At 54.7% G+C, this 27,093-nt stretch overlaps 3 protein-coding genes across 8 annotated transcripts in view; 1 reads left to right on the top strand and 2 right to left on the bottom strand.

The window, feature by feature from the left end:
* The window catches only part of CFDP1 (craniofacial development protein 1), a 66,759-nt gene extending 55,762 nt beyond the window's left edge, over positions 1-10,997 (bottom strand). For 4 of the 5 annotated variants that reach the window (XM_055818560.1, XM_055818557.1, XM_055818555.1 and 1 more), the window contains exons 1-4: positions 10,853-10,997; positions 10,676-10,781; positions 9,870-10,107; positions 7,921-8,021 (exon numbers count right to left, since the gene is read on the bottom strand). In XM_055818560.1, coding sequence (XP_055674535.1) covers positions 7,921-8,021; positions 9,870-10,107; positions 10,676-10,781; positions 10,853-10,907 — 500 coding nt within the window. In that variant the 5' untranslated portion in view covers positions 10,908-10,997. The remainder of the gene's footprint in view (positions 1-7,920; positions 8,022-9,869; positions 10,108-10,675; positions 10,782-10,852) is intronic. The other variant, XM_055818556.1, reaches the window with a different exon arrangement.
* A 274-nt stretch (positions 10,998-11,271) lies between these two features.
* TMEM170A (transmembrane protein 170A) lies at positions 11,272-15,650 on the top strand. Of its 2 annotated transcripts, XM_055818562.1 has the most exons (4): positions 11,272-11,461; positions 11,563-11,733; positions 12,015-12,146; positions 12,333-12,560. In XM_055818562.1, the coding sequence occupies exons 1-3, from the start codon at positions 11,341-11,343 to the stop codon at positions 12,143-12,145; spliced, it is 423 nt and encodes a 140-aa protein (XP_055674537.1). In that variant the 5' UTR covers positions 11,272-11,340; the 3' UTR covers position 12,146; positions 12,333-12,560. The 2 variants fall into 2 exon arrangements, with proteins under 2 accessions (XP_055674537.1, XP_055674536.1); XM_055818561.1 differs by lacking the exon at positions 12,015-12,146 and having other exon boundaries at positions 11,280-11,461; positions 12,333-15,650.
* A 650-nt stretch (positions 15,651-16,300) lies between these two features.
* Positions 16,301-26,157, bottom strand: SLC12A3 (solute carrier family 12 member 3). The gene is made up of 26 exons (XM_027781074.2): positions 24,762-26,157; positions 24,363-24,509; positions 24,061-24,136; positions 23,813-23,908; positions 23,521-23,660; positions 23,020-23,130; positions 22,728-22,839; positions 22,349-22,479; positions 22,012-22,096; positions 21,606-21,760; positions 21,165-21,272; positions 20,803-20,926; positions 20,626-20,727; positions 20,374-20,529; positions 20,197-20,296; positions 19,664-19,775; positions 18,964-19,104; positions 18,681-18,787; positions 18,431-18,513; positions 18,174-18,245; positions 17,882-17,983; positions 17,567-17,678; positions 17,188-17,274; positions 16,964-17,099; positions 16,786-16,853; positions 16,301-16,463 (listed from the first exon to the last, which is right to left on the bottom strand). The coding sequence occupies exons 1-26, from the start codon at positions 25,053-25,055 to the stop codon at positions 16,322-16,324; spliced, it is 3,099 nt and encodes a 1,032-aa protein (XP_027636875.2). The 5' UTR covers positions 25,056-26,157; the 3' UTR covers positions 16,301-16,321.
* Between the last annotated feature and the right edge of the window lie 936 nt (positions 26,158-27,093).

The raw sequence follows: 27,093 nt of genomic DNA, 5'->3' as shown, positions 1-27,093 counted from the left end.
ACAAAAGTCCTCTGAGGGGCTGGACTTTGGAAAGGCTTCTCGAGGGGCTCCTGAAATTCACTTGTCTTACTTTTCCTAACACTTCCTTGCTATGGTAGTCAAGGCTATTGCAAAAAGCACACAAAAACCCAAGTGGTTTCTTCCTCTGCCTCTGTTAGTTCAGTTCATTGTCTCCCATATCTAGTCTGACGATACCTGTCCATCTCACCTGGTGGAAACTGTGTATCATTTGCTATCCCCATGGGACAAAAGGCCAGGCTTTCCAAACATAAGGCTTCAGGACACAGGTTCCGGTGATGCTCACCTGCCTTCTCACGCACATGTATAAGCAATACAGCAAAAGCTTTTGCAAAGAAGCACATATGGCACACGTTACACACATATCAGCCTTGATCTAACATGTACCACACCACCTACAGCATCAGTAAGAGATGCACACCCAAGCTACTGATCTTTCTTCTGATTTTAAAAGCAACTGTCCTTCACTCAGCACTTGCAAAAGCCCATGAACACAAAACAAATGACCAAGATTCACACCCAGCAAGAGAGCGTGAGCATGCTGTCAACCCCTTCCTATTACTCATCTGCTGAGTTTCCTGAAAAGCATCGCAAGGTAAGGAGCGAGTTAATGGCGTTACATGTTCTCCCAGTGCTAATTAGCCTAACACATCTGACTGAGCCATGCCGAGACCGCGGAGCAAGAACGCAGATGGACAATTACACATTTTTAAAATTGCTCTCTGTGCCAGCTCTAAATCTTGAGACTTGTGGGAGTAAATTCCCTGGTCTTTTTACCCCTTCCCTAGAAATATTAACTCTGTCAGCCTCAGCATTCTCCCACCCCTGCTCAAGGCTTGCCAGGAAGAAGCAGAAGCAGCAGCCATTGTTCAGACAGCTACCTTAACTGTCTTCAAGGCAAAGCAATAAAATAGGTGGTAGTCTCCCAAACTCCTTGGCTTACACCTCCTTTGTTTCTCATCTTTGTCACATTTGGTTGGTCTCAGTTGTCATGTAAGGAGCAGAGGACAGCACAGCCACTGAGAAGGAAATCGGAGGCTGAACAAGGACTTTGGAAAACTCAGGCTGTTCTCAGATGTCCAATCTGCTTTTCCTGCAGCCATTTCCACCTGTTATCTCCTAAAAAGGGTCAGGATCAAAGGGCTGAAGCTCTGGAGGACAGCAGACCTGGGGTTAGAAAGTGAGCAGTCTAGGATATAGGTGTCTATTCAACAAGCGCACGAATGAGATAAGATTAAAAAAAAGAAAGCCCGAATTTCAGTGGTGAGAGGCAGCATCAAGAAAATCCCAAGCAGCAGCACTGTACAACTGCAGAGAACTGAATTATAACCTCATCTCTGCTGCGCACAGGTCAGCACTTCTCCTTGCCACGAGGGAATAAATCAGTCCTTAACCAGCTCTGCACGGCTCTCCTGAGCAGCTCACCAAGGTGAAGAGTCCAGCAGCTCAGCTAACGCCACAGACTGGGCTCAGACCTTACCACCCCACCTAATCAGGCCTAAGTTAAAGGGTATTTTGAACCTCGATTACTTCATGGGACACCAAAAAATGAAGCTCTGGCCACAGCCTGCAGCCCTGCCTGCCCAATTCCCATCATCAACAGTATTCTTGTACAAAGGAGATCTGCATTATTGGCCAAGAAAGGGCTTTTATTAGCACAGGCAAGACACCTGGTAAGAACCTGCCCTCAGCCACCTCCCTTCACCTTCACTTTTCCTGCTCCAAACGTCATGAATTCCATCAGCAAAACCCACCAATCCAACTTAAGAACAATCTCCTCCAAATAATCTTTTTTCTTGAAGCCTTAAGGTAGGCTGAAAACCTGTGAAGCAGCAACACAGAATAAGCAATGAGGGTTTTTTCCAGGACATCCTAGGTGATAACCATTTACAAACAGTAACAGACAAAAGTCAGGTTCTTTTACCCCACACTTCAGCTGTGGCAGATGAAATACAAGCCTCAGCCAGTATAAACCCCAGTAATTACTAGAATGATTTACATTTATAACTATTTGGTTCTTAATCAGATACAAAGCTTTAAAGAGGTACATAAAGTATTTTGCTTTTAAAATCTAACAGCTGCACTGTGAACCATCAGCTTATCTTCCCTAACCTAGAACACAAGCTGCCTCTCAACTCTGCTCAGCACACGGAGCCAGCACGACTCGTGTACTCACAGCACGGTGGACACGCAAATAAAAGCGGTCATATTGCGGCAGACCACAGGCTATTCTAAGCCACAGAACTGGGCTCCCACAGGAGTCAACAGCGGGGAGCGCCTACCCAGAGGTGGAGTTCGTGTCTCGCGTATAACGGCCCAGACGAATCTATCTGACCTGACTTTGCCCGGTTCCTTCTACAAAACTGTATGAACTTTTCAGTATTCATTATATCCAGCAGCAAGTCACGTACTCAGCGTGACGCTGCTTATTGCCCGTTATGTTTGGCACTGGCCTTTCCTGGTTTGATTTGGTACACGCCACGCACAGGTTAAGCTGGGACACCTGGGTATCCTGAGCCACAAGATCCAGGAGCCCCTGTGAACCAGTGGATGTCACCAACCCTCGTATACCTCGTGTTTCATATTCCCAAACGGGCAATAACAACGCTTCTTTAAAGAAGCGCTTTGAGATGCATGGACAGAAGGTTCTGTAGGAAAGCTAAGAATTTGTTCCTTTTTACATCTGTAAAGCCTTCAAGGACTTCAAACACATCAGAGCGCTTTCTGCTCCTTTGTATGTACCTCTGGACTAAATGCCTTATAAAAACCCACCTAAAAGCAATCTAAAAAAGCAAATAATAACCATGGAATTGGGTCATCATCTGTCCCTTGGAGCAAGAAAAAAAGACCACCGTAAGTCAGGTGATTTTCACAGCTGTGAATTTAAGCTGAGAGCTCTCCCCACGAGAGCACTGCGCAGAGCTTGCTGCCCCACCAAACATGGACATTCCAGCACCGAGTTTCAAAGCAACAGTAAGCTTTAATCATGCAAACACTAAAGAATACTTTCAGAAGCAGCCTGAATTAATCAGGGAACAGGCACCTAAGAAGCAGATAAAGATTACCAAGCTCAACCTGAAAAGATGAGCTTCAGTCAAACTCTGCAAAATCTCACCCATCTGTTCAGCCTTCAAATATGAAAGTAACTCAAGAGTTTACCGGACAAACATTTACCCATTATTCAAGGTCCCACAGTGAACGCCCAGCTGCCTGGCTCTAAGTACTTCAGGTTCAGGGCTCTGTGGTCTGGCAATTTCTGTCATAGCAGTAAGGATGATGCCTTCAGCACTTACCAGCTGCTCAGCAGGAGGAAGATAGGCAGCGTGCAAGAAAGTACCAGCTGGATCTTTGCACTCGCTTATCTCAGCATCTAGACAGCAGAAGGGAGCTCACACTGCAGACATGAAAAGGAGATCTTAAACCTCTTCCTGAAATATTTCTACATGGATCCAGGCCCAGCATGCTGCCAGAGGCCATATAGCTTGCATGACAATTCTGGCCCCCAATGGGGCAAGAAGCCAGGAGTTACTCACATCACAGGAACACTTGCCAGACACAAAAGCACTGAAAGAAATGGGCTCAGAGCATGCAAACACAGTGCAGAAGCTTAAGAAAAAAAGCTCAAGGGTTAATGCAAAATCTGGTCCGCATTGCCTCCGAGAAGTTTGCTAATTGCCACCTACCAGCGTGAGGACTGAGCAGAAAGGGACCACAACGCAGAGGTCTGAGGCCATTGCCCAGCTTGCTGGGAGTCTTTCTGGATCCCAGACTGACACCGATGGTGAAGACAGCCTTGTGGGAAAGTAAAGGGAGCAGTGACAGGAATGCCTCGCCAGATTTCAGGAAAAGAGCAGGGCTCTCTCCAGTGACAGATGGGAGAGTGGAGCCCTGCTATGGCTTTGCTTTGGCTTGCCTGCTTTGTTCATGCACGCAGGGGAAGTGGCAGAAAGTCACCGAAGCAGCACAAGCCACAGTTTTGCCAGCACAACGCAACACTATCTGCACAGCTCAGCAACTCTGCAGTACCAGGAAGGCATTCCCACCAAAAGAATAACCCGAGTGTGTAAAACTTTGCATTTAAACCACAGGAACAAAGCCCAGACACTCAGAAATATAAAGCTTCTAGTTTTGAGTCCTTTACTTGGAACGTGCAATGTATGAACAAAGCAGGGTGCCAAACACAGGCCTCCCATCCCTGAATTAGCATCAAGCCAGATACCAGTACTCCTCTCAACTTCATTTTGCCTCCTGCGAGCCAAATGAAGGTACACGAAGAGGTTTCAAACCAAAACCTGCTTCTGCCAGCATTCAGTGACCTGACTTTGCTCGTCCATCACAAGCTGTCATGCTGACTGCGATTGATGCCATGGGGCTGGGCCAGCGCCATGTGTATGAGCTGCATTCGGTGGCATTCCTGGACAGGCACAAAGTTGACTTTCATGGAAGGAGCACAGAAGAACCTTTTTGATACACTGAGCACAGCAGCCATTTAAAGAAAGCCAAAGGCCAAAGTAGTTTGGAGTGCCAAAAAGAAAACAAGTTTCATCATACAGCAATTACATTTTGCAATAGATAAACCCTGGCACCAGGGATGTGATCCCCCATTAATGCAACCACACGTCCTGCATCGTGAGGCAAGTTCATAAACCAGAGGCTTCAAAGGAGCTTCAATCTCCTCTGCCAGTAAGATATGACTTGAACTTCCATTTAGATGCTGAACTGCCTTTGCAAATTGCTCCCGCTACCCACAATTACAGCCATTTGGGTGACAGTCACCTGCTGCTCCTAATCTATTTAACACCAGGGAGGAATGAAAAGCAGGCAGAAAAGTCACAACTGGAAAACACCAAGATTAGTTAAAGATTGCTCCTAGCTCCAGGATTCAACAGCTTTGATTTTACAAGGCAAAACTAAATCATGCATTTTGTAAAATTAAAAGCCACTAAATTTAATTCTTTATTTGGTAATCGGTAATTTGTAATACTTTGAACCTGAAGTTCAGCATTAGCAAGTGATACAAGCACAGACTAATCAAAATGGACATTAAATGCTACAATAACCTACAGGGGAGTTGACAGCTTAAACAGGAAGGTCTTTCACTATTCTAGTATAGCCCTGTAGCTGGAGATCTCTGAAAGAGACTTCTACTACTCCAGTCACGCAGAAGAGACGATACCATCTTCTTACAGGAGAAAATAAATTGTTCTGCAACATGAGATCAGGGCTAAATGATCTTCTGTTAAGAGCTTCAGTGAGCAGACTGTCAAAATCTGTGTCCTGAATCTATCAGTGCTTAAATACTGATCTAAATTCTTCTCAAGCTTTCAAAAGAGCAACACTCAGAAGTAGCCTCAAACCATTTAGAAAGGAAAGCAACAGAGACAGCTCTCTCATTTCAGTTCTTTCAGTCCAGAAATGCACACAACTAGCGTGTGTTGGCCTTTGTAACCAACAATTTGCCAGCTGCTTCCCCAGGCAAGGAAGTTTGCGTTTCATTTGCAAACATTAGGGTGGTGCAAAGACAACCCTCCTGCTATTCTAAAGAAAATGCAGCCCTCTGGCCCTCACCTACTGCCTTACAGGAAAATGCCAGTAGCTGTAAGCAGTGATAACTCCTTATATCCTACCCACCGCTAACAGTGTAACGCATTTAGAGATGCAAGATGTAGCAAACAACACAAAAGCTTCAGCTCCGAGTATCACAAAAATCAAAGGGGCAAACACACACTGAAAGATTTTTCTGTTCTCAAACTGCTGAAGAAAGTAGCATGTTGTAACTGGCACCAGCAGAAAACAGTCCTCCAGACCTCGTTACAAACTTTCTGTTGCTGGTTCTGCAACCTGTTGATACAGCTGCCGTAAACAAAATACCCTTCCTGGTTTGCAGGCTTACAGCCCCATGGTTGCCCAGGCTTCAGCTTTTGCCTCTTGGATCAAAAATTACTAGAAACTTGTATTGATTCCTTTGCAGTTCCCCAAGGGAAAGAGTCAGCACTGAGCACTACAAAGGACAGTAGAAAAGCAACTAGTGCTGAAGAATATGCCTTTAACTTAGTTACAGCTATTAAGAAACTACAGAGAAGATGCTTATGTCAAAAGCACAAACTCCGCATCTTAGGAGCCCTGGACAAGTTCCGTTCACATAAGACAAACCACTTTTTGAAGGACAGAGAAAGTTTCTCTGACCCCTCCAACTAACATTACCAACAAAAGCAGGAGCAGCACTGGTGAAGCTAATCTGTAACCACCATGCAAAATCTAGAATGCCAGAATCTGACCAACGCCTGAGTAATTCTATGCTCAAATCATAATTATCCAGGGCTTCTTTTCACTGAGGCAGGTAAACAAGAAGCCTCCAGGCAGACATTTTTACCAGGCCCCTACTTTAAAGGGTCCTACACTTCACAAAAAATTACACAAAAACATTTTCTTTCCACAAGTGGGAGACCCCTGTTCTGAAATCAGCCTACAAGGCAAGCTTCCCTGTCAATCAACCCCGTCCTGTTGTGCTCACGTTAGGACATGACACTCAACCTATAACACACAGATGGATGTGTCCAGACTTCAGATAAGATCACACGCTGATTTCATGCAACCCCAAGCACCAGGAATGCAGTCCCGCCATATGCCACCTGATGTGTCAGAACACAACCAGGCTTTTGCATGACAGCCCTGTGATCCTACAGCTTCAGCTATTCTTACCTGGTAAGACATCGTGTTTTAACCAGAAAAAATACAGGAAAAATGGGGACAAACAAGCTAGCGGCTGAGGACAGGAGCATGCATCAGAAGACAAAACTTCTGTCTGTAGTTCTGCTACAGATTTTCATCTGTCCACAGGGAAAAACTTAGCCTTTCCTTTGTAGGAAGGGTACGACAGATACTCTCTCTCAGAAAAGCTGCAGTTCTTTGCCATTTCATCAGTGAATGAAGGGTATTTCTACAGCCTGGATTATGCAGGGAGTTAGGGAAGTCGCTACTATGGCTCTCGGCTCTCAGGTTTTTCAAACAGCTCAGGCAGCAGTACCGACATGAAAAGCAAGAGCAGCAGAAAACCCTGCTCTCCACTTCCTCCTGCAGATGAGGCAGCGTGGGTGTTATTGCTGGGAACTGCTGCCCTCTGCTGCCACGCAAAATACAGGCGAAAGTCTCATCTGACAAAACCAGGTTTACAGCTACTTACTTAAAAAAAAATAATACACCATGGCAATAACCACGAGGTCACAGGGCACTCAGGTTTCAAGTGGGCTCACCCAGGCCCCTCAGTTCACATGTTTATAAAACGCCTGCCCCTTTTTACAGCGCATCTCAAGAGGCATCTTGCAAGCTAAACTCAGCCTTAAGGATGATTTTACCCAGCCCATCACCTTTGTCGCAACTGTTTCAGCGAAAAAAGCACTAAGCTATTAGTCCGTTCAGCAAAACTGTCTGCAGATGTTTGCAGTGGATTGTGAACATCACCAGGGTCAATGCCAGCAAAAATCCTGCCCCCAGCACAGGACTTGGACCAGACTGAAGGCATAAAATGCGTTACGTCATCCCTGTGGGGCCATATGCAGTTCTCTCCTTGTCCCAGCCTTCACAGTGGCAGTGCCACCAGGAAGCTTTGCCAACCATTTTAAACACTGTCCAGATGGGGAAACTGAAGTGAATCCACAGGCCTATTTTGAAGCTGAGCAAAGACCAAGGTCTGCATACAAGCATACTCTGCAGCCCTCGGGCAGAAAAAAAGTCTCAGCCTCATTTTCCTGGAGGTCTGTATGTACTCATGATAAAAAACAAGTATAAAGGAAAAAGGAGAAGGTACCCCATGTTTCACAGCACACTTCCAGCCTGCCCGCAGAAGAGCAGCGCCCAGTTTGCACTGAGCCCATAGCAAACATGTCACATCTGCCAACTTACCTGACTTCCTCACCAGCGAAATCAAATGTTTTGGTGATTGTCACTTTTACTGAATCTTTTGGCTTCTCCTGAAGCTTGTTTCCACTCTTCTCTTCTTCAGCCTACAAAATACACAAAGGAGAAAGCAAAACAATGCATTTGTGGAGTCAAGCCAAATTATCACTCCAAGGGGCCAAGGACCCAATGCAGACCTCAGGTAGCACTACAATTTAGGCTGGATGGTCAAAGCAAGTCACCCACAGACAAGAAAAAGGAAGCAAATGCCCCTGTCACCAGAAGGAAATTCCCTGCTTTGGCTCCAGGCTCTCACTGGAGCTCAAGGATCAAAACAGACCCAAAACAAGATGTGAAATTGTAATTACATGTAGGAAGGAGCAAGAATACACTACTGTGGTTCAGCAAGCAAGCAAAAGCCTGAAGACTCAGTTCTCCCAGACTAAGCATCACCAGACAATAAAGCTGCCAGGGTGGTGGATTATGCAGAAATACATTTATTTTTACTCAAGAATATAGAAGAACACAAACCCATCAATAGGAAAAGCAAGGCTGGCTGACCTTCATAGAGAACCCTGAAGATATTAAATGACTTGTCCATAATGCCTCTTTAATTTGAGAAGGAAATACTTTTATTAAGCAATTCATCAACAACGCCTCTTAATTTACTCAGTCACAACTACAGCTTTTAACAGCATGCATAAAAAAAACTCAGACCCTATAAATAATCAAAACAAACCCAAAATTCTTGCTCTAAATCAACCACACACCAGTGAAGATGTTCAAGCAGACAACTTAAGTCCAAATTAAGAAGTTCACAAAGAGAATGGAGGAACTGCATCTCCCCATAAATTATTTTAGGCTATGAAGGAACTTTCAAAGACCACCCACATTTTAGCCATCTGCCCATAAAAGTAGAATTGCTCAGAAAAGAACTTTTCCTTTCCTCCCTAATTCTACCTCTAACCATCTCAGCTGTTCATCCAGTAACAAGTGAGGCAGAGAGAAGCTGGAGGGTTCAGATTAAAGGACTCTGCCTTCTAAAAGTTGCAAGCAATGATTACACAAAGACACTTGTTCTGCAACCTTCCAACAGTTTAGAAAGAAGCTTCACACAATGAGAACTTTACTCACCAGGCATCACTGATTTGAGAGTCCAAACTTCTGTTACAAAATAGTTTTTTGGCTGACCACTCAAAAAAAGAAAAGGCAATTCTAACAGCAGAGGGTCAGTTTTGGTACCTTCTTCCCTTTTCAGCATGAAAAGCTTTGCCACGCAAATAGATGCATTTGGTTTTACTAAGAACCAAATCTTTTAAAGTAGCTGATTACATACAGAATTCTCTCTACAGAAAACTTCTGCAGACAGAGAGCAAAAGCATGTTAGTGGGGCTTATAATATAAAGTAGAGAAAGCTAGATTCATTCTTGTTACATATGTGCATCCCAATGCACAGCATCTTCCAGACCCCGTCACTGTACGAGGATGAAGGGCAAGGCACAGAGATGTCTGCACAGGTCTCTTCTGTTTCCCCTCTCTCACACACACACAAACAGCTTCTTTTGTTTGAGAATCAGTAAAGGCACAAGCCTTGGCAGAGAGCTATGCACACAAGCACAGCTCAGCCCAAAGCTCACTGTGCTGCTCCTACATCACAAGCAGAATCCAGGACCAGGAAGAGAAGCCAACAGGACTCTGTGGGACACTCCAGGACGCTGACAAGCAGCTCCAAAAGCAGCACTGCCAGATCACAGACCTCCCCAGCTGGAAAGAAACCAGCAGCTTACAGTTTGGCCCACGACAGGGCTCCAGGCTTACAAGCAGATGGGGCAGGACTAAACCCAGACTTTTCCCAGCTCTGACTGACATATGGTACCAGCTAGAACCAACGGTGTGTGCTTTAAAGCTTCAGGCCCTTCCCACACTCCCTGGGCGAAGACACAGGCCCCCATTACCTTCTTAGTTTGCGTCACATGTGTGGCAGCCCCCGCTTTGGGCTTCTGTCCCACATCACTAAGGAAACTGGCCCAAAGAGCATCCTCTTTCTTTTTTTCTTCTTCTTCTCTGTTTCTTTCCACCTGCTCTACACTATCCACTTCCTCTTCTTCCTCTTCCTCCTCCTCCTCATTCCGCTGAGCCTTTTCTTCCTCTTTCTCATCTGGCTCTAGCAAGAGACCTCCTTTCTTCCTCTTCCTGAAAGCAAATGCCAAAAAAAAAAATATAAAAAATAATGTATGTATAAAGGTGGTGCTGCAACACTATACCACAGCTGAACAGGGGTGAAATATTTCATATGCTCGCCAAGAGGCTCCACCTGGGGGACTCCCCCTCATCTCGGGGGTGAAGCTACTGAAGCACCAGACGATGCTGCTGCAGTGAGGGGAGCCTGGGACAGGCAGCCCCCCGACACGGCTGGCAGGCGTGCGGGGGTACCTGTGAGCACACGACGGCCTCCGGGCCCCTGCAGGAAGCGCACGGGGTGGAGAACTTGGCCTGGAGAAGAACCAACCGTAACTAAACTGTATCTATACGGGGTTTTTTTCCTCCCACCGAAAAGCGCCTGGCGCCTCACAGGGCTCATCAAAAGGCGCACAGCTGCCCCGCGGGGGGCGGGCGGCCTGCCAGGCCCGAGGGGCTGCCTGACGCTACACCGGCACCAGGGCCGGCCCCAGCCCCGAGGCAGCACCGGGCTAACGCGGGTTCCCCCGCTGAACACCCGGAGGCTGTACAGCACCGGGGGCGGCTCCGGCCGCGGCCCTACCTGCTGGCGGGGCGGCGGGGGCTCCTTCTGCCGCGGGGCGGCCGCGGGCTGTCCGCCGCCTCCTCCCGCACCAGTTCGCTCACGTCGTCCTCGCTGTACTCCGCACCTGCAAGCACAGCAGTGAGCACGGGCACCGGGCCCGGGCCCGGCCGCCGCCCCCCGCCCTCCACCGCTCACCTGAGGGCACGTAGTCCTCGTCCTCGGCCGAGGAGTACTCCTCCGAGCCCGACATGGCCCCAGCCCCTCCGCCGCCTCACGCCCGCCGCGCGCCCGCCGCCCAGAGCGCCGCCGCCAGCCTCGGGCGCCCCCTGGCGGGGCGGGAGGCGGCCGTGCTTCCCCCACGGCGCCCAAGCCCAGGGAGCAGCGAGGAGAGCCCCGCCAGCGGGCTAGAGCGCCCTTCCGGCCCCGACAGAGAGCCCCGCCCCGCTTGCCCAGGTGGGGCTTCCGCGGCGAGGCCGCTCCCAGCAGTCCTTGCGGCCGGCAGCCGTTCCCATGGCAGCGCGGGAGTGGGGACAAGGCCCCGCTGCCCGGGCGCTCCCCCGGCGGGCGGCGGTTGGCAAAGGCTTCTGTCCGTCATCGCACAGCGCTTCCCATTGGCTAGGACGGGCGGAAGGGGGCGGGCGGAAGAGGAGGCAGCGGATGGCGGCGGCGGGCCCGGCGCGGGGATGGAGGGCGGCGAGCCGGGCGGCGGCGGGGGACTCCTGCAGCAGATCCTCAGCCTCCGCCTGGTGCCCCGCGTGGGCAACGGCACCACCACCTACTCCAGCCCCCTCTCCACCTTCCCAGGTACCCTCGGCGCCGCCGGGCCTGCTGGGAGCGGGCCCTGCCGCCGCCCCCGCCGGCGGCCTGCGGGCCCCGAGCCGGCCTCACGGCCCTTCTCTCCACAGAGATGTGGTATGGCGTCTTCCTCTGGGCTCTCGTCTCCTCCCTCTCCTTCCACGTCCCGGCCGCTTTGCTAGCGCTCTTCACGCTCAGGCATCACAAGTACGGCAGGTTCATGTCCGTGAGCCTCCTGCTGATGGGCATCGTGGGACCCATCACCGCCGGCATCCTGACAAGTACGGTAGATGCTCGAAAATACCGGCCGGGTGGTCTGTAGTCATTGGAGGTTGCCTTTGGGAGCACGGCGAGCCGCAGCATTCCCGGGGGTAGACAGATTGATGTCCTGGCCTATATTCCCCCCGCGCCCCGTGTTTGAGAGGGTTGGACCATCCCACCTCTCGAGCCCTTTGTCGGGGGTCCCAAACATGCCTGTCCGGTGCTGAGCCAGGTGGGCTTTCGGGTTTCTGAGCGCTCAGAGATAAACCACTTACAGGTTTGGTGTCTGTGCCCAGAACAGGCTGTGGTGTAGAGGATCTTGTGATGAGAGCGTGTCCAAAACCACCCCAACCTCCCCACCTTCTGGAGGCCTCGGCAGAGTTTCCCCACCAATTCACCCATTGCCACCAGCGTGCATTGGTTACTGGCTGAGGTTTGTCACAGTAAAAACTGTCTGGAATTTCTGTCAGCTGGTGCACAGGGGTTCAGCAAGACCCCCCTGTTCTCTGCCCCAGTCTCACATCCTGTGAGGCTTTCCCCTTCATCCCTGTGGTACGACAGCATATATCGCACATGCGCTGTCACACATTCACGTTTTGGCTTTTTCCCCTCTCCACAGGTGCTGCCATTGCTGGAGTATACAGAGCCGCGGGGAAAAAAATGATTCCCTTCGAAGCCCTCATTTTAGGAGTGGGCCAGACGTTCTGTGTGGTGGTGGTTTCGTTTTTACGTATTTTAGCCACCCTCTAGCTCTTCTTCAGACACTAGAGAACACAAAGCAAAGGAAGAGCAAAGGATCTGCCACCTGCACCGCCTCTGAAATAAATCAAGCGGGAGCGCGACTTGAGGCGTGCCTCGGCGTGTGCTTTCTCCACTGGTTGAAGGATACATGAAGGCCTGCTCCTGCCTCCAGCATGGCTTGAAATTAAGCTAAAAATTGTGATTTTTGTTACTTTTTGGTAACATTAAGTGCCAAGTGAAACTTTATGTCTCTGGAGGATAGGAGAATGGTTTCTGGAGGAGGATGCCTACATACCTTTTACCAGTGATGAATTGTAGCAGCAGGGTGTAACTAGGATGTTACACCGGTTGTTCTGGGGTAGAAATAGTATTACAGAATGATGCGATGTTTTCAGAGCTCACTTAATGCTTTGACCTCTTGCTGCTTTGTTTGCAGTGAACCTGAAGCTCTTTTAATGTGAATTTTTTTAATGAGAAAATTAATTTTTTTCTTCCTGGCCCAAACTTCCTAATACCAGGTCTTGGTTGTAGTGAATTTGGGAGCAGCAAAAGGAAAAATCATTTTAGACAGATGAAAGTGCAAATTTGTGGCTGAGAGCTGTGACTAGGAATGCTGTAGCTGGGGAAATAACAGGCATAAAAAGGATCACTATTTTTGTGAATTTTATTATGGTTAAGCTCTTCGGGTGCAGTGTACCTTCTGCCCGAGAGGCAAAAGCACAGCTGAACGGGCGCCACGCTCCACTGCCCATGCTAGAAATCCCAGGGCGCGTGTGTGAGTGCGTACTGTTGCTTCAGGGGCTTTGAAGGAAACTCCTGTTTTTAATCTTCTCTGTTCTCCTTTTACTTGCTGATCATGTTTACATTAGTGTGGCGGAATTGGGTGTCTTCACTGATACATCAACATCGCTGGCCAGCTTACGTCAAATTCAGCGCGCTGCTGCTTCAGCGACCGCGCTGGTGAGAGCTGCACCGCCGGCGGTGGGTTGTCATGACTTGAGGCTTCCCAGGCGCAGAGAGAGGGAGCGCGCCACCTTTGCGGCATGCAGCCTGCAGCGTGCCAGTGGGTGGGATGCCTGCAGGGGTCCTGGGAGGAGCCTGGGTGATTCCTGTGTCCATCGGGGACAAGCCCTGTGAACGCAGCCCCAAACCAACCCTTACCTGCAGGCAGTGTGGTCTCCTAATGAATTGTTTTAGTTTGTTATATTTTAAGTGACTTTTAACTAACTCTTGGACCTACCCTTTTACCTGGAGGCATGCCATGCACCAGGGCTCTCAAGATAGCTAGCTGGGCGCTTTCTGGGGGGCCCTTGGGGAAGCTGGGGTTGAATCCCAAGGACGCATCTCAGCCCCGTGGATTTGTGTGATTCTTGTTTGTTTATTAACTGCTGACATCCGTGCGGGCTGCTGAGGGAAGGCACTGTCTGTGTCCAGCCTCGCAGGACACTGTCTCTTTTTGCTGAACTCCTTTGGTTTCCAAATGAGCTCGCCTCTTGTACCTGCAACTTTTTGCAAGGCCAGTTATCTTCCAAGAACCCCGTGTCCTCTGTGCTGAAGCAGCACTCAACAGGGCACTGTGTTTGTCATGAAAAAGAATTTCTCTCTACGTATTAACTTCTCTGGGGTGGGCTGTTGGCAGCTGATGGCGAGAGGTGTTTTTCAGGAGCTACTTATTGAGATCACTCTAAATTTTAGCCCAGGTTAATTCAGGGAATAAAGCTGTGCATTTTAGGAAAGACTTTAATGTGAATTATTCTCCTTAGGTGGGTGAGGTCCAGGCGGTATAATGTATACTAAACCCTGGATCTTCAGAGCACCCTGTGCTCTGTGCTGCTTGTCGAGAGCCAGCTTTCCTGCTGCGGCATTCCCCCAGGGAAAGGTTGGGCCTCTCCTTCCCTCTGTGCTTCTGCCCGCAGTGAAAAAGCAGGAATAATGGTCCCTTTAGATGTCTTTCCCCCTTCCCACTTGTTTTTTCAAATGGCTGCATGCACAGCGTGTGCCCCGAGTGTCTGGTTTAATTCACACAAATCATCCTGTGTTTTCCTGGATGGATTAAAAGTCTCTCATGGGACTTAGACTGGGTGAGTGTGGCCTTACCTTTCAGGGGACACTAGAAACCAGTGTCCTGGGCACCTGCTGTGCTCCCCTTTGACCCCTGTCCCATCCTGGCATCTTTCAGTAACCAGGACTAAGTTGATTGCAACTGGGAAAGCACTTTATCAGCGTGCCGTGGCACAGAGGTGGTTCCTCTGTAGTCATGGGGCCGAGGCATGCGGGACACAAATCCGGGCTGTTAAGAGCTCAGAACAAATGAAAAAATATCGCTTGACAGACTCGCTTGGTGGTGGGCGAACTGAAAACTTGCTGGTTTATACCCATTGTGATCTCCCAAAGGCTGTTTTGAAGGGGAGGCTGCTTTACTTGAAGAGCTGGCAGCTTGGCCACTGGATGTCGAGCAGTTGGAGCCGGTGGTGCCTCTCAGTGCCCAGGCACCATGAAATTTGCAGGGAATTCTTGCATAAAAGGTGAACAAATCAGCTGCTGACTTGACAGGTGTTAGCACTGCGGACGACTTCTTTGTGTTGTCTTGGTACTCACTGAGCTTCCTCTGCTCCCCTGGCTGCCTTCCCGACCTCCCTCTCCGGTAAAACCAGATCCAAACGGGAAGGAGTAGTCTTGAGTTGATGCATCAGACCAGTTGCTGCTGGGAGTCCCCTCCCTTCTCACTGCATCGGTGTGGTCTTCCCTTTACGTTCCTTTATCCTGCCTGAGGTGAGCGGAGGAATCCCTTCGGTTTTCCTTGGGTGTCGGTAGACTTTGCTGGGTCAAACTTGCCAAAAACTACAAAGAGCTTGCAAAAATATCAATGCCAGGGTGTCCCGGGCTGGGCAGTGCTGTGAAGCCCTGGGCAGGGAGCCCAGCCAGCAACGTCGGTCGAGGAAACACCTTGCGGAGAAGCCGCCTGCCCTGAGGAGCCATCGCTGCTCGAGCTGAGGCTCGTGGCCCTGCTTTCTGCGTGCGAACATCCCCCGTGCTGGCCTGAGGTAGATACCACCCGACTTCCTATCTCGCTAACGACTGTGGCTGTCACGAACAAATCTTTGTATGATAGAAAACTCTGTAAATTTTATTTTTCTACTGACACTTCTAATCCTGGTGGTGATTTATCAGTAAATTCTGTAACGATCGAGGTGAATGAATTTGTGTGTTTCTCGTGCAGCATGACAAAGGGGCTTGGGTTGTGCTTTTGGAAAGGAGCCTTGCTCCTGCCTCACATGGGGCAGGGCTCTCCCACCTGGGGCCATCTGCACCAGAAGGGTCCCGGTTGTTAATTTTGTCTCCATTAGGAGCTGGACCCCACCGCAGCCAAGGTGACATCTCGCTGCTGCTCAGCTGTTGGGGACAGGCTTGGCCTGGCTTGAGGCTGGGAGGCCCCTGCCGCCCCCGGGCTTGGTGCTGACCCGCTCCCGTCCCCCTTGGCAGGTCTCACCCTGGGACGGTGGCTTTGCCGGGGCTGTGGGTCAGCCCCTGTGCACCACTCGGGCTCTCCAGGGCAGCAGGCACAGGGGTCCCGCTGTCCCCTTGCTGCTCTCAGGTTGGGGCCCCACGCCTCAGCTGCACAGCTCTGGCTAAACCCAGAGCCAGAGCGATGCTGGCGCTATTTTATATCTAGGTACGACCTACGAAGACAGAGATCAGCCACCCAAGTCTTTGGGAGAGGGTGGCAGCTGCGCGTGGTGGGCACTGCCCGAGAGCTGGCCACCACAGACCTTCGCTGCCCCCCCAGACCCCTGGGCGAGTGCGCTCTGAGAGCAAAACTGGCCTGAAAAAAATCCACACCCCAAGTCGGCAGGGATCCGGGAGGTTTTATTGGCAGTAAAAGGTCAGCACGTTCTCTTGGTTTCCTCGGGTGAGGATGACGGGGGGTCTCAGGTCCTGCGAGAGGGTCTCGAGCCAGGCCATGTAGAGGGAGCTGGGGCATCGACCCTTCCTGCCGACGGGCAGCGTGCTGCGGTGGCAGCGAGGGGCTGGGTGAGGCGCAGCCCCCTCGGCCGCCCGGCCGAGCCAAGCTCCGTCCTTAGCCCTTCTCTCAATCTGGTGCTAATTTGCAGCTTATTTCCCTAAGAAGGGCCAACACCACGTCCTCCCACCCCGACAGGACCCGGGCTGGACCCCTTGGTGCCTTCCAAGGGCTTTTCCCCACAGCGCGGCACCATCCCACCGCAGTGCCGGGGTGTCTGTCCAGGAGCCCCCCGCACGGGGGGATGAGCAGCCAGAGGGACCGTTGCCGTGGGGCAAGAAACAGGCACGAGGGTGTTGCTGGCACCTACATGGCTATGAGCGCCGCATCCCGCGAGTAATCCAGCAAAATCTCGTTCAGTCTCACTTGTCGGAGCGACTGCGGAACAAAGAGGGTTGGCGAAGGCAAAATAATTGTTGCCAAAAAGAGTGAATTCTGTCTCACAAGGAAGAGACCCTTTGCGGGACCCCTCGTGGCACCGGTGCTACCTTGGCTCGGTTTTTATCCACCTCCTCGTCAGAAATCTTCCAGGGACAGCCCTGCCGTAGCTCAGTCACCGTGGCCTCGTCTTTGAAGCCGTCGTTCAGCCTGAAGGGAGTGATCAGGTCGTCGAACCTCTTGATGCTGCAAGAGAACAGACGGTGCCAGGGAATGGGGTCTGGGGTGGGTTTGGGGTGTGGAAGGGGGGGGGAGAAGGGGAGGGGGCCGTTACTGCTCTGGCCGGGGTTTCTGGTTGATGTCGGGGAGGATGTGGACCTCGTGGAAGCCGAGGCGGAACTTGCTCAGCAGAGAGACAATCCTGCCAGAGGGAAAAGGACACATTTTCCAAAAACAAGGGGGGCACGGTGGCTCTGCCCTGGCAGAAATCCCTGCCGCCGCGCTCGCTCTGCACTTGGGGTTTTCCCACTCCGCGATCATTGATTTTTGGAGAGGCGAGGCAAAGCAGCCGGGTTGGGGCCCACAGATCCTGTTACGGCAAAGCTGGGGGGGCTCGGGGCAGGGGAAGCAGCTCCTGCCACCCACCCACGGGGACAGCAGTGGTGGCCGCATGGCTAAGGGGCCACGGGGTGCCAGCGGCCACCAGCACTTACGCCTTCCTCTCCTCATCCATCCTGTTGATCTGCCCACCGACAAACACCCGGATTTTACACTTCCCCCACCGCTTCTTGCGCCTCAGGAGGTAGGGGATAAGCAGTGTGAGACCTGTCCCCAAAACACCCGATGGGAGCCACGGTGGTGGTGGCCCCAGCGGCGCGCCAGTGCTTGCTTGGTGCCGGATGCCAGGGATGCCCTGGCACTGTTTGGCAAGGACCGAGCCTTCCCGGGCATCGTGATGGAGCTGCTGGGTGCGCGTTAGCCGGAGGGGTGGACGGCGATGAGCTGCAGCAGCCCAAGGGGAAGGTTACCTCCGTCGTCGAAGAGCCAGTAAATGTCGATGGTCTTCTTGCCCTGCTCACTCTGGAAGATGGTGCTCGCCTGCGGCTCGCCAGCCAGGGCGGTGGCGTCTCCTGCCAGGGCGAGAGGATCCCGGCATCGGTGAGAGGCACCACCGGCCATGGATCACAGGCACTGCTTCCTCCTGGTCCCAGCCCTGCTCCCCGCTGCTGCTCGAAACCCACACCCTGCCTGCCCATCTGGCTCCCCAAAAATCATCCTCGGAGACGGAGATGCTCCGGGCAGCCCCAAGTCAGGACCAACCTGTGTCCAGGGCTCCTCTGCCGCCGGTGCCGTTCTCCTCGGGGTGCTCTGCTGCCTCAAACATGGGGTTAACTGAGGATGGAGGAGAAGAGCACGGGCAGCAGGGCAGCACCCCGCTGTCCCCATCCCCTTTGGTCCCAGCCCAGGAGCGATGTCCCCCCAGGACTGTGACCTTCGCCTGGGGACACGGTGCCAGCTGGCACATCCTACACCTCTGGCTCATCTCTGAGCATCCCTGGCTGCCCAAACCCGCTCACCGTGAGCCTGGAGCACTCGGGAAACGTTCAGCCCTTCCTTCATTCTCAGCAAGCACACGCCATACTTGAAATCGAAGGCGTCACTGGAAGGAGGGAGGAGAAGGCAGTTAACAGCGGCCGGCTCATGCCAGGCAGCACTTGCCAGCCCAGCTGGACCTTGTGCGTGTGGCCGCAGCCCCCCGCACCCCACCGCGGGGCCACCACCGGGTGCTGGCGACCCCGGGGGGCGGAGGAGCCGGCGTGGCCGTACTGCAGGATGCCCACGTAGTCCTCCAGGCTCTGCGGGGACACCGTCTGCCAGTTCCTCTTGTAGCCCAGCACCAAGATGTTGGGTCTCATCTTCCCAAGGCCAGCAGCCTACAGAGAGATGTCCCCATGAGACCCCTCTGCGGGGACAGGCGGACATGAGTGGTGTTAGTCCCCAGCAGAGCGATGCCAAGGGGGTGCCTGGAGGTTGGGGAGGGGGTCAGAGTGCCCTGAGCCATGATGGAAAAGGAGGGACCCTGACGGTCAATGGCCAAGGACGGCTCTACCTGGATGAGCATTTGGACACCACTTCTCAGATCCTCCGCCACCACGTCTGTGTAGAAAGCCTTGATCTTCCTCTTCATAAGCCACTTGGTGTGGCCGTCTGCCGTCAGCCGGGACTCCAGCATCTTCTGCTTCCAGGGTCCCTGCAGGGAGCAGGTGCAGGGCTCAGGCACAGGCGTCCCTTCCTCGGGCTGGCACCAAGGGCCCCCAGCTCCTCCCTTCCCACATCATTGGCAAGACCCGGCTGTCCCCGCAGCACACGCATGGGAGGTCGCAACCGCAGCAAGAAAACCAGCAAGATCTGCGAGTGGACAGCCAACACAAATGGCGCCGGCAGCCCTGCGGCTGCGGAGGAGCTGGTGTTTGCTGCACCCGGTTACTCTTGAGACTTTGGGGCTGCAGGACAGCCCCCCCCCCCGTCCTCCGAGAAGCCGCCTTGTCCTGCCGCATCATTGCATTGACCATTAATTGGCAAGGGGAAGCCGTTAGCCCCTGGGACATCCCAGTGCTTCATCAATACTGCTTAACAAGCTGGAGAGGCTTCCAGATGAAACATTCAATTGTCCAGTGGCACATAAATGGGCACATTTCAGTCACCACCCCGTGAGCCCACCAGGATGCATCTGGCTTTGCCAGCCCACTGCCCATGGGTGGCCAGAGCCCCCAGGACAAGGGACTGACCAGCTTTTGCAGGTGACTCACGATCACCACATTGCCGCAGAGCATCAGGCTGAGGTTCTTGGTGAACGTCCCCACGAAGTCCACCAGGGCTGGACGGAAATTGGGCGGGCCGGTCAGCACCAGGCACTGCGGTCTGCAGGCAGGGAGAGCAAGGGAGGGTGAAGGCTGGGACTCTGGAGGCACCCAGCCTCTCTGGAACAAGCCACCTCTCTTCTCCCATGCCTGGCCAGTGGCAACTATAGGGAGCATCTTTAGGATGAGATGGAACCATCTGGCTGAGGGTCCAGCCTCACTCTTTGGCCTTTTTATATCAGATGAGACCAGCATGTCTGCCTGGCACGGGGAAGGCAAGGTTTGCCCTGCTTTCCACCCCTGCCCATACGGAAAACGTGTGGGATTTTGGAGACAGCCACATTTTGCCAGGGCTCCCAGTTACTGAGGATGCTGGTGAGGATGTGGCCATGGGCATGAAGCCATCCTGGGTTTGCCTGTGGCAGCGGCCAGCTCTGCATCCCTCTCCCTCCACGCCCAGCGCCGTGCTCAGCTGCTCTTGCCTGTAGTTCTTGATGTGCTCGTCCACTTCACTCAGCCCCACAGAGTAGGTGAGGGCCATATTGTACGAGCTGGCTTGCATGGAGGAGCCCCAGTTGACATCTGGGAGGGGAAGACGGGTTAGCAATGGGGCCAGGCACCTCCTGGGGCATCACCGGGGCCAGGTTACCACCACGCACCCGGCTTTTTGTAGAGGACATATCCCAGCAGGAAGATGACGATGCCAAAGGCAATGAGGGCTGCCCACCAGGTCAGCAGGAACATGATCACCACTGAGATGACGGCCCCGAAGAGCGCGGCCCACTTGCTGTAATACCGAAAGGAGGGTCGCCAGCCTGCACGCAAACACACACAGCGGCCGCTGCCGGGACGGGGAGCGCACAGGGAGCCACGCAGCACGGCACGGCACGGCGCAGCGCGGCACAGCCCACCTGGCGAGTTGGTGATGGAGGCGTGGAAGCAGCTGAAGTTGATGAGGGCGTAGGAGCAGAGGAAGAAGTTGGAGATGATGGGAGCGATGGCGTTGAGCTCGGCTGCAGGGAGGAAGAGGAGAGCGAGTTGCTGGCGCAGGGACCGAGCCAGTCGCCTGGCGGTCACCCGGCACCTACCGATGAGGATGAAGCCGACAGCGATGACGTAGGTGAGCATGTAGCCACGGATGGGCTCGCTGTTCCTGCCGTAGCCCTTCCCGAAGAAGCCTATGAGAGGGTAGAGCTGGTCCCTGCAGAGACACTGCGGGAGAGACGCGTTGGGGACGGCGGGCTTTGCTGGGGACATGGGATGGCAGCGCCACGGTGGCTCTTGCAAGGGCCTCGTGCCCTACGCTGACACAATTCTCCTCCTCCTCACCCTGGGGCTGCTCATGGCTGCAAAGCCCCGTAGCACTGAGAATGTGCCCAGCAGCATCGCCCACTCCTGCTGCTGAGCTTGGGGACAGGAGCTGGGGGACCCAGACATGCCACCCCCTCACCTGGAAGACTTTGGGAGCTGAGACGAGGCAGGCCAGTGCCGACGAGAGGGTAGCACCAAAGATCCCTGCTGTGATGAGGGGGCCGAAGCCGGACACCATGCTCATGCTCTGCCCAAAAACCGGGTGGTCAGGAACCCCATCACCCCCAGTGCCTCAACCTCTGCCCTGGCCCTAAGGGATTTCCAGCCCCTGGGCCCCATCCTGCCGCCCTCAGTGCTTTTCTGTCAACCTTATCCAGATGGCAAAGTCCAGCCATATCCAAAAGCCCGAGGAAGATGTGCTCCCTGTTTCATCCCCGTCATGTGGGTGCTTTAACAGCATGAGTGCCCCCCAGGATGCTGGGGGGATGCCAGGCATGGGGCTGCCCTGGGAAACCCATCCCCTGCAGCACAAACCCAGCTGGGAGGAGGGACGGGGGCAGGCGACCGGCCCCAGCAGCACCTGGTAGTAGTTGCTGAGCCCGTATCGGCAGTTCTGCCGCTGGGCGCAGGCGGTGAAGTTCCAGCCGAAGCCACAGGCCAGTCCCTCGCAGCCGGGCGAGCCCACCACCACGCTGTCATTCAGGCTGCCCGAGGCGTCCCGGACCACGCAGGCGCCTGGTGGGGGGCACGCAGCGCCCGCTCAGCACCCGCTCACCTGCCCATGTGCCATCCCAGCAGCCCTCCGGCAGGGCTGGAGCAGGACCAGCATCTCTCCATGGTTTTGCGATGGCTATGAGCAATGCCATGGGCTGCGTTGCCCACCCAGGAGGACCTTGCCCCCACCAGTGTTGGCGCCCATGGCTTGCTCCCGGCTCCCATCACCTGCATCCTCCCAGCTAACCCGAGGGTGTAGTGCTGCTGCTTACCGATGGTAGCAGAGAGCACCAGGTAAGACACAGTGGTCCAGAAGATGGCCATCAAGGTGCCCTTGGGGATGGCCACGGCAGGGTCCTGCCCAGGGGAGTCGCAGAGAAACGTAAGACAGCTTTCCAGCGGCACCGCTACAATGTCATTTTAATTGCGGCTGTTATTCAAGAGGAATTCTAATTCATTGCGACACAAGGCCGCTGAGCATCTCCCGGCTGAGCCTTTGCCACAGTTTCCAGAAGAAATAAAATAGGATCTGAAAGTTGGATAAAAAGCAAAGCCCCGGCAGTAACAAGGCTTGAGCCCTGACAAACGCTGGCTTAGGTCAAAACCCACCTTCAGGTCACCTGAAATGTTGGCCCCCGCCAGGATGCCAGTTGCCGACGGGAAGAAAATGGAAAACAAGCCGAAGAAGGAGCCCTCAGGTCCACGCCAGTTGGGCACGAAATTCTGAGCAAAGATGTCAGCTGGGGAGGAAGCAGAGGAGAAGCATTCGGAGCCCCCCAGCTGCCTTTCTCCTGGTGGAGCACCGCAGCGCTGGCGGGGGGCACGCCGCTGGGGGGTGACCCACGGGAGGAGGCCACCCCGCTTTTACTGCCATCTCAGCAAGGAGCACCTCCCCGTGGCAAACTTCTCCCCCAGCAGCAGCGAAGAGCCAGGTTCCAGCAACGTGCTTGGACCTGCTGAGCGTAACCCCAACACGTAGCAGACCCACCTCGGTAGCTGAAGAAGCCCTTCGCTTGCTTCTCGGTGGTGGCCGGGATCACTGTCCCCACCAGGTAATTTATGAAGGAAACCAAGATGACCAGGAAAAACAGTATCTGCGCCTGCCAGACCAGAAAGAGCCGGCTGAGGTGTTGGGGTTTGGGTGCTGAGAGGGTGAAGAAGGCGTTAGGAGAAACCCTTTCCCATTTTGGGGGAGCTGTGGGCATCCTCGGATGCCCAGCGGGCCGTGGGGACGGCTCTTATCAGCCCAAAGGAATAAGGTGAGCAGAGGCGAGGGGTACCTTGGCCTCCCACTCCATGCCAGCCAGGGAGATGCCAAGCAGCACCGTCACAGTGACAACCCCGATGATGCGGATGTCGTTGGTGGGGTCCACGATGAGGGAGTTGTGCTCCTGGGGAGGGGGAACCATCCACAACGCGGTGACAGCCCTCCCCCTTACCGAACCACCGGGATTCCCAGGAGTTTTAGCAGCCACGAGATAACCATTATCAGCGGTTCAACATTGACACAGCAGTTGGTAATTAGTGCAGCTTGCGTGGGGAGGCGGTGGGGATGGGGGCGGCAGGGATGGGGGTGGAAGGGATGGAGGCGGCAGAGATAGAGACAGCGGGGATGGAGATAGGGATGGAAGTGGTGGGGATGAAAGTGGCAGAGATGGAGACGGCGGGGATGGAGGCGGCTGGGCTGGAGATGGGGATGGAGGTGGCGGGGATGGGGGCTGTGGGGATGGGGACGGCGCGGGTGGACGGGACCCAGAGGACACGCAGAGCCATTTCCTCACCTGCAGCAGGTCCCGGACAGTTTCGGCAAAGCCCACTGTGTGCATGGCCACAGCCACCGCGTTCGCAAAGGCAAAGATCAGCCCGATGGAGCCGCCCAGCTCTGGCCCGAGGCTCCGTGAGATGAGGAAGTACGTGCCCCCTGAGAGGGTGGGAACACCCCATGGCGTTAGCTGCCTCCCCCACACGTTTTTGGGGCCCCCTGCACCCCGCAGCTCATGCCAGGAGCTCAGGCCCACAGGGCAGCCCCAGAGTGGAGGAGACATCCCCGGGCTGGTGGCGGGGCCGTGCTACCTGACTTCACTTTGCCGTTGGTGGATATGGCGGAGATGGACAAGCCGGTGATGGTGGTCACCGTCACGGACATCAGGATGATGAGCCACGTCAGGGCTGTGGGGAGAGGGCACTGCTTCCTTCCTGCACTCCCCCCCAGGAGACCCCCCAGGACCCCACGCATCGCCCCACGGTGCCGGCATTCCCGTCCCGCTGGGTGTTTCGGCTGGCGGTGAGCCGGGTGCCGCTGCCCTGCCCGCAGCACCCACCGATTCCCGCCTGGGCGGTGATCCAGGGCAAGCGCAGGTAGAGGATGACTCCCCAGATGTTCAGCATGCAGCGGATCTGGGAGGTGGAGAGGAGGACCAGCCATCAGCATGAGGGCACCTGGGGACGGCCAGGGCCACGGCGGCTCTCCTGCCCCTCGGAGCAGAAGCCAGCTCGCCGAGGGCAGGGAATTGTTCAGAGCGCAGACACTTGCGAAAAACACATATATTGGGAAAAATGCAGCGCCGAGAGGCAAATACTCGTGGGGGGGAAAGATGCTCCCTGCGGGATGAGCCACACTCACCATCACGCCCTTCACCCATCCGAAGCGGACGGGCTCCGGCGCGGGGGCTCTGCCCAGCTCCCCCGCCACCTCCTCCAGCCCAGCCTCCGACAGCCCATTGCTCCGCTGTTCGTCGGGCACCTGCACACCCAGACGGCCCGGCTCGGGCTGCGGGGACCAGGGGGAGGCAGGTGAGGGCCGAAGGCAGCCAGCCACCCCCGGCGGTGCAGGCAAGGGGGGCAGCTCTGGCTGGGAACAGCTGGAAACAGCTGGGTTATCCCTCCGGCTCCTCCTGGGGCTTGCCCAGGGATGCACACATGGGCACAGCACCAGTTACAGCACCAGGAGACCCAGTGCCACGTGGCAGGGACCGGTGGCATGGCCAGGGGATGCCGGCGGCACGGCCGACCCCCACCGTACCTTGAGGATGGAGTGCAGGTCCGCCAGCGAGGGCCTGCCCTTCCCGGCGTCGCCCACCCCCGTGCTGTTGGCGTAGTGCTCGTAGGCAGGCACCACGTCCACCGTGTTGTAGCCAAAGGTCCTGGTGCAGAAGGTGCTGCCGGAGAGGTGGGTGGGCTGGGCGCTGTCGCAGCCAGCCCCCTCGGTGGGCACGTAGGGACCCCGGCCGCCCTCCTCCATGCCCAGGAGGGTGCTGATGGTGAAGCGGCCGCTGCAGCGGGCAGGGGGCAGCTCCGGGGCGGGCAGCTCGGCCATCGCCCCTACCCAGGAGCCTGCCAGGGGAGGGATGGGGTGGCCAGGGGCTCCCCAGCTTTATACCCAGCTAAACCGGAGTGAGGCAACCGGCACCCACCCACCGCCGATGGTAATGGGGGAAGGAATCGGCTCAAACCACCCCAAGCTGGTCAGGGGGAAAAAAAAAATAGCTGGAAGGGGTATCAAAACCGCTGTAATGGGCATCGCCGCCTCCCAGTGCCCGATGGGGGCGGCGATAACGGGTTTGAGATTAAGTCCTAAGGACAGATTGACACAGAAACGCAGTGCTGAGTTTGCCTCTGGCCCCAGCCTGGGAACATTCAGTTCCCACGGGGATTTGTTATGGAAAATGGGAGCAGGACTCCCACGCACCCTTGCCCTTCCCTGGGATACTGCCCCAGACCTGACAGATCCACTAAATCATCTCGGCCGGGCTCCGAGCCGCTGCGGGCAGCACCGAGTGCCGGACACAGGGAGGGGAACGGCTGCTTCATCTCACAGTGAAACCAGGGGAAAGGGGGGGAGTGCAACACCACGGGGTGGGGGGTACCCCCGCCGGGACCCGGGTGCCAGGGGCTGGGGAGGGGGATGAAGAAGCCAGGGGACACGGAGCGGTGGCACTCAGCCCCTCTGTGATTGCGCAGGGCCGGGAGCTGGCAGCTCCCCGGAGCGGGGCAGCAGGGATGCCCACGGGCCCTCAGCCCCCTCCCTGGGGAGCCGCTGAGCGCCCAGGGAACAGAGCTCCCCCAGATCCCACCCCTGATGTAATAAGCCACTTCAGACCTTCCCCACATCAGACCAGATGGGAGCCGAGGCCACGCTCAGCCTTCACAGCCACCAGCAGGTGAGGGACAGGGGGAGGGACGGGCATCTTTTATACCTCTGCAGCCCGGTGTCACATGTGTCTTAAAAGCAGTTACAGATAAGATCGGCCAAGACAGCAAATAAGGCAGGCAATAAAATCCGAGGGCAGCCCATTTGAATTTCAGCCCTGTGTGGCTTTGCAAGTTAATGGAAAATTCAGCCTGCCTGCCCTGCTGCCTCTGGCTCTCTTTTGCATTCACGCACAAATTGTAACCCACGTTTTGAGGACTCACTTCAGCCCCCCCAGTGTTGTTTGTGGGCGAGCAGATGCTGTCCGGACAGGCAGCCCTGCCTGCATCCCCGCGGCGCAGCCCTCCTAACGCCCGGCATCGCGCCAGCACCCGGTGCCACCACCACCGCTCCCCACGCCCGGCCTTGTGAGCGGGGAGGAGGGTGAGACGGGGACACCAGCTCTGCCCTCACAACAGATGCAGCAGCAGGCTCATGCCCAGCTGAAATTGGCTTTATTTTAGAAGCTCGTTATTTCAGCAAAAACACTTCACTTGCCCGAACCACCATGGAACATGGAGTGTCTGAAATGCGGAGGGGGAATCTCTTAAACACAGCGCAGCCAAAGGTGCTCCAGGAGAGACAGGAGGTCTCCAGATGCTGGGTGAAGAGCGAAGCGAGTGGTATGATGCAACCCTGGTGTAGTGAAATAGCCGGATAGTAGGATGCGCTTGTCGTCGGCCTGATTCACAACACCAGCTGCAGCAACAATACCGGGGCCGTCGGGCGCTGGGAGCTGCGAGCAGGAGAGCAGAGCTCTGTGGCGCATCCCTCCAGCCCCTCTGCTCACGGTGAAGAGGTGCCAAGTTGCTTCTGCTGGGCTCTCCCTCGCTTCCAGCCGATCCCCCAGTTCGTTCTGGCTATTAAATGCATCAAATGAACCTGAATCGAGTTAAGGCACCCAACGGGGCAATGCTTTACATACAGCTTCTTCTAAAGTTTGCCAAAGAGCTACATTCCAACAGGCCTTTAACGAAGTTTGAGTTGTCCTGCTTCCATCCCTGTGGAAGAGGGAACCTACCGCCCTGGGTGACACAGGCCACACAAACGGCGCCGGGGCTCAGCGCTGCAGACCCACCATGCCCAGCGGGACTCGGTTTCCCAGCACTGCAGGGAAGGAAGCCTGGGAAGACAGAACAGATGGTTTAGCCGACAGGGACAAAGG

The sequence above is a fragment of the Falco peregrinus genome, chromosome 14, assembly GCF_023634155.1.
Source record: "Falco peregrinus isolate bFalPer1 chromosome 14, bFalPer1.pri, whole genome shotgun sequence".
Taxonomy (NCBI): Eukaryota; Metazoa; Chordata; class Aves; order Falconiformes; family Falconidae; genus Falco; species Falco peregrinus.
The sequence above is the reverse complement of the archived record's forward strand: the minus strand, read 5'-3'. Positions and strand labels throughout refer to the sequence as shown.

Bases quoted from the DNA above. Each gene is read 5' to 3' on its own strand.
- SLC12A3 (XM_027781074.2), bottom strand. From the start codon at position 25,055: ATGGCCGAGCTGCCCGCCCCGGAGCTGCCCCCTGCCCGCTGCAGCGGC. The intron at 20,728-20,802 runs GTAGGTGCCGGG...TCCTCCCTGCAG, and splicing joins TGTCGGCTTCATCCTCATCG to CCGAGCTCAACGCCATCGCT. The intron at 19,105-19,663 runs GTGAGTCACCTG...TGCTCCCTGCAG, and splicing joins TCTGCGGCAATGTGGTGATC to GGACCCTGGAAGCAGAAGAT.
- TMEM170A (XM_055818561.1), top strand. From the start codon at position 11,341: ATGGAGGGCGGCGAGCCGGGCGGCGGCGGGGGACTCCTGCAGCAGATC. The intron at 11,462-11,562 runs GTACCCTCGGCG...TTCTCTCCACAG, and splicing joins CCCCCTCTCCACCTTCCCAG to AGATGTGGTATGGCGTCTTC. The intron at 11,734-12,332 runs GTACGGTAGATG...CCCTCTCCACAG, and splicing joins CACCGCCGGCATCCTGACAA to GTGCTGCCATTGCTGGAGTA.